The 3,986-nt window shown below is 36.5% G+C and overlaps 1 protein-coding gene across 1 annotated transcript in view; it reads right to left on the reverse strand.

Annotated features, from left to right (window-relative positions):
- The window catches only part of ttc4 (tetratricopeptide repeat domain 4), a 4,067-nt gene continuing 81 nt past the window's right edge, over positions 1-3,986 (reverse strand). The window contains exons 1-10 of the mRNA XM_078258550.1: positions 3,777-3,986; positions 3,473-3,590; positions 3,192-3,353; positions 2,618-2,695; positions 2,324-2,448; positions 2,149-2,235; positions 1,715-1,950; positions 1,492-1,576; positions 961-1,043; positions 1-279 (exon numbers count right to left, since the gene is read on the reverse strand). The exon at positions 3,777-3,986 is cut by the window's right edge and continues 81 nt beyond it. Of these exons, the coding sequence (XP_078114676.1) occupies positions 180-279; positions 961-1,043; positions 1,492-1,576; positions 1,715-1,950; positions 2,149-2,235; positions 2,324-2,448; positions 2,618-2,695; positions 3,192-3,353; positions 3,473-3,590; positions 3,777-3,887 (1,185 nt within the window). The 5' untranslated portion in view covers positions 3,888-3,986 and the 3' untranslated portion in view covers positions 1-179. The remainder of the gene's footprint in view (positions 280-960; positions 1,044-1,491; positions 1,577-1,714; positions 1,951-2,148; positions 2,236-2,323; positions 2,449-2,617; positions 2,696-3,191; positions 3,354-3,472; positions 3,591-3,776) is intronic.

Raw genomic sequence — 3,986 nt, forward strand, 5'->3', positions numbered from 1 at the left:
CACATTTAGAGATCTTTGATTTATTTTATTTTGATATTTGGTGTCAAACAATGTGTCATGCTCTTGACCACTAGAGACATACATATTTCTCATCATCATGTCTTTTTCAAGGGGAAATTCAGTCTTTTGGGGTTGAAAAGAGAATTTATTGTATTAAAAGTCCCAAGATTTGCAGGTTTTTACAATCCTTGTATTTTCTTTCCTGTTAAAAACTGCTTCTTGAATGACGAACCCTTCACCAGAACAATGAAGCTGGGAGTGCCTGCCTTGACAAAAAACCTGTTGACAGAACAGGAAATACAGATTGTCAGTAAAGGAGTGTAAAGGAACAACACAGCAGAAATATATTCACAGATTATTTCCTCTGATAAACGTTTCTTAACTGTACTGGTTTACAGAAGCAAGAATACATAACAATGGAGATCATTCATATCTCTTTAAATCACTGGTTGCTTGCTTAACAAGGAAACATCAAGAGCTGACAGCAGGAAAATATTTTTTTTAAAGTAGTTTGCATGGTTCTTAATAAGATAGGGACCGTATAAGACAAAAAGGATGTGCGGTTAAAATGTCAATAACTATGTAAATTACAGAAAAATTATAAAACACCTGTCAGCTAATCGAATTATTATATATATTATATAATTATAATTACTGGTGAGATAAATAAAAAAGAAATCACATTATTACACTCAAAACAATCCTAGTATAGTATTTCATTAAAAAAATCCTAAATAAAAGTCATAGTATAATAAAGTCTTAAAAAGTCATAATAATACGTTTATTTGATATAGCACCTTTTACAAAGTCAAAAAGTGCTTCACATGATATATTTGTTATAGTGTAGTATGTCATAAAAAGGCATAGTATAGTATGTCATAAAAAAATCCTAAAAAAAAATCATAGTATGTCATAAAAATGTCAGGAAAACTTAAAAAAAAATACTCTCAATGGATGTACCTTTTATGCTGCAACACTTTTAAAAGCGACATCTCTGGGTTTACTTGATAGAATGTCTCCTTCTCCTCATCTTCAAAGTACAGCTAGAACGTGGAGAAGGGTCAAATGAGGTTATTAGGATTAAAAATGTATTATCATTTTATCTGATTCAAGCTACATTTTTATAAAACTGGCCTTTTTGGTAATAAAATATACCTCTCGTCTGACTGCTGTACTCTAGATTAATTGTACTCATCAGAAAACAGTATTCTACATAATACTTGTGTCTACATAATATGAAACATTAACATAATATATTGCTTAATGTATTCACTTCATCAGAATGTGGCCCTCTATAGTTTGCAAAAACAATACTATTTCTTATACTTAATTATTATAAGTTTAGGGATGCAGAATATAATAGGAAAAATTACACAGTATTATTCCTGACATTATTATTATTTCTTGCACAAAATTATATTTCATGTGCCTTTTGCTTATTCTACTTTATTTGTCATGAAGGACCCAATAATTTAGGAAAAACACACAAACCTGCAAATTTCGTGAGTGGTATTTTCTGTCCTCGTCCCAAGGTGGGAGTTCTTCTCCAAACATGACCGCCAGGTGATCCATGAAACTGAAAAAAAAAAGAGACAGTTATATCGCAGCTGGGATTCTGATTAAAGAACTCCTGACGTATTTTGACATATGAAGTATCCCACAGAAATACAACAAATCAAGACAAATTTGGGACCAAAAGAAGGAGTGAGGTTACCAGTTGTTTTCGCAGAAAGCAGAGATGAAATCAGTCTGCCGGTGTTCAGGATAGAGGAAGAGAACAGGCCAGTGCAAAGAGCGCTGCTCATCCAGGAAGACCTGAGCCCCCGTGACCTCCTGAGAGCTGAGGCCGTCCAGGCTCAGCGGCGATAGCGCTGCTGAGGGGCCTTCGTCCTCACTGTCCGAACCGCGCCGACGAGGCTTCGCCGAATGGAGGAGCTTGATGCCTCGATCCTGCGTAAAGCACACAAAGATATATCTGATAATCATTTGAAAAAAATCAGGCTCAATGAATATAAAATGTGTGTATAAAGTGTCAGATTTGACAAATTTTTTCAGGTATAAAACAGTGATTTCCACAGGTTCGATGCTCAACTGAGAGCACATTGTAGTTTCATTTTCCTCTCAGTTTAAAAAGGAAAGGATGCTTACCTTTATAGCAGCGAGAAGAGCTTCTTTCTCGCCATGCAGCTTTTTTTCTTTGACCTTGTTCTTTCTGGCATCTCTCTCTGCTGCTCTCTGAGGCACACAAAACAAACAGGGCTTTGGGCTTGAGGGGAACCAAAACCTCCACCTTAAAATTACTTGAACTCATTAGTGATTGTACCTTGTGTTTATCTGCTGCTGCTCTCAGCTCCTGCAGCTTCTTGTCAGTGGGATGGACCTTGAGTCCCTCATCACACCACTGGACGGCCTCTGCAAAGTTACGCAGCTCTATACAGCTCTGAGCCCCTGCAGAAACACACACAAGATATGTATACAGGATTGTTTTATTGTCATAATTCTAAGCAGCAATTTTACTTTCTCATTATCACCATGTACTTATGCTATTGTAATATTTTAGAATTTCTAACCACATTTATTGTGATATTATAGTACAAGGTATACTTATATTACATACCTCTAATCAAGGCTTTAAGGTGGTCTGGCTTAATCTTTTTTGCAGCTGCAGCATCGTTCAAGGCAGAGCGCATGTTACCTGTGTGATATAAACCAGAAATAAATTAAGATGAAATTAAGCAGGAAACATATGCAGATGTTTTTACAGGGGAAATATTATTATGTGACATAAGCACTTGGCTGCTCTGCAGCTGAATACAGTACTTTATTTTATTTCAACTATATTTTAACTGCTACAATCTTATGTCTTAGATTCTACTTAGATTTTGCATATGTGACTCTCTTTTTTATATGTATTTGTATGAGCATTGTTCAGAGGGAGCCTGAGAACTAAGGAATTCACTGCCAATGACTGCTTCACTGCAATTGTTGTGCATATGACAATAAAGAACTTGAACATATACTGTGTAAACCACCTATTATTTATTTATTTATTTATATATATATATATATATATATATATATATATATATATATATATATAACAAACCATATGTCTGGTGCAAGCAATACATGCATGTCTTAAAAAGCTGCTAATGTAACTGTATGGCTGGCATGTAAATAACAAACCTTACCCAGGTGGAAGTGCGCTGCTGCCCGGTTGGTGAGGAGGACAGTGTTGAGGTCCTGGTCTCCACATTTCTTCTTTAACCCTGCTGTGTAGGACAGTATGGCCTTCTCGTAGTTCTTCTCTTTGAAAAACTCATTGCCTTCATCTTTCAGTGTCTTTGCTTGCTCTGGGGAGGAATGATGGGAAAGGAACAGAAATTATTAACCGATTTTCAAGTCTACAAAAGCTTGTTTCACTGACGACAACTGATGTTTCAAAAGCTTGAGGGACTGGTGGCCCACCTACCTTCTGGGGGTCTATCTTCATCATGGATAATGGCCTGGAGACAAGCTAGTTCTGGGTATGTGTGTGGGTCAATCTCTTCAGGGGCTGTCTTCATGAACATGGGTACTTTATTAAACTCCTGAAGGACACAAAACAGTGGATCACTGCGGATGGACAGAAAATGTAACGCTACCTCTATCAAAGACTCTTAGTATATTAGCTTGCTGGCTAACAACAACGACGACATTAAAGTTAACACAGTTCATTTCCGTATGACTTTCTTTTCTAATGTTGGTAACCGATAGCTTCTACATGTTAGCGTTACCTCTTCCCAGTTGTTTTCACTGAAGCCCTTTTTATATCTCTGGGTCTTGAATTTGTCCATGAACTCGTCCATGCCATCGTCGCTGTCATGTTGCGCCTCAGAGGACGCCATTTTTGGATTAAATATGTGTTTGAAGCGCTGTTTTTTTTAAATTTATTTTTATAAATTATCTATTTACTATGACATTAGACTACTGCCTCCACCATCAGC

Source organism: Sander vitreus, chromosome 9 (assembly GCF_031162955.1).
Source record: "Sander vitreus isolate 19-12246 chromosome 9, sanVit1, whole genome shotgun sequence".
Classification (NCBI taxonomy): domain Eukaryota; kingdom Metazoa; phylum Chordata; class Actinopteri; order Perciformes; family Percidae; genus Sander; species Sander vitreus.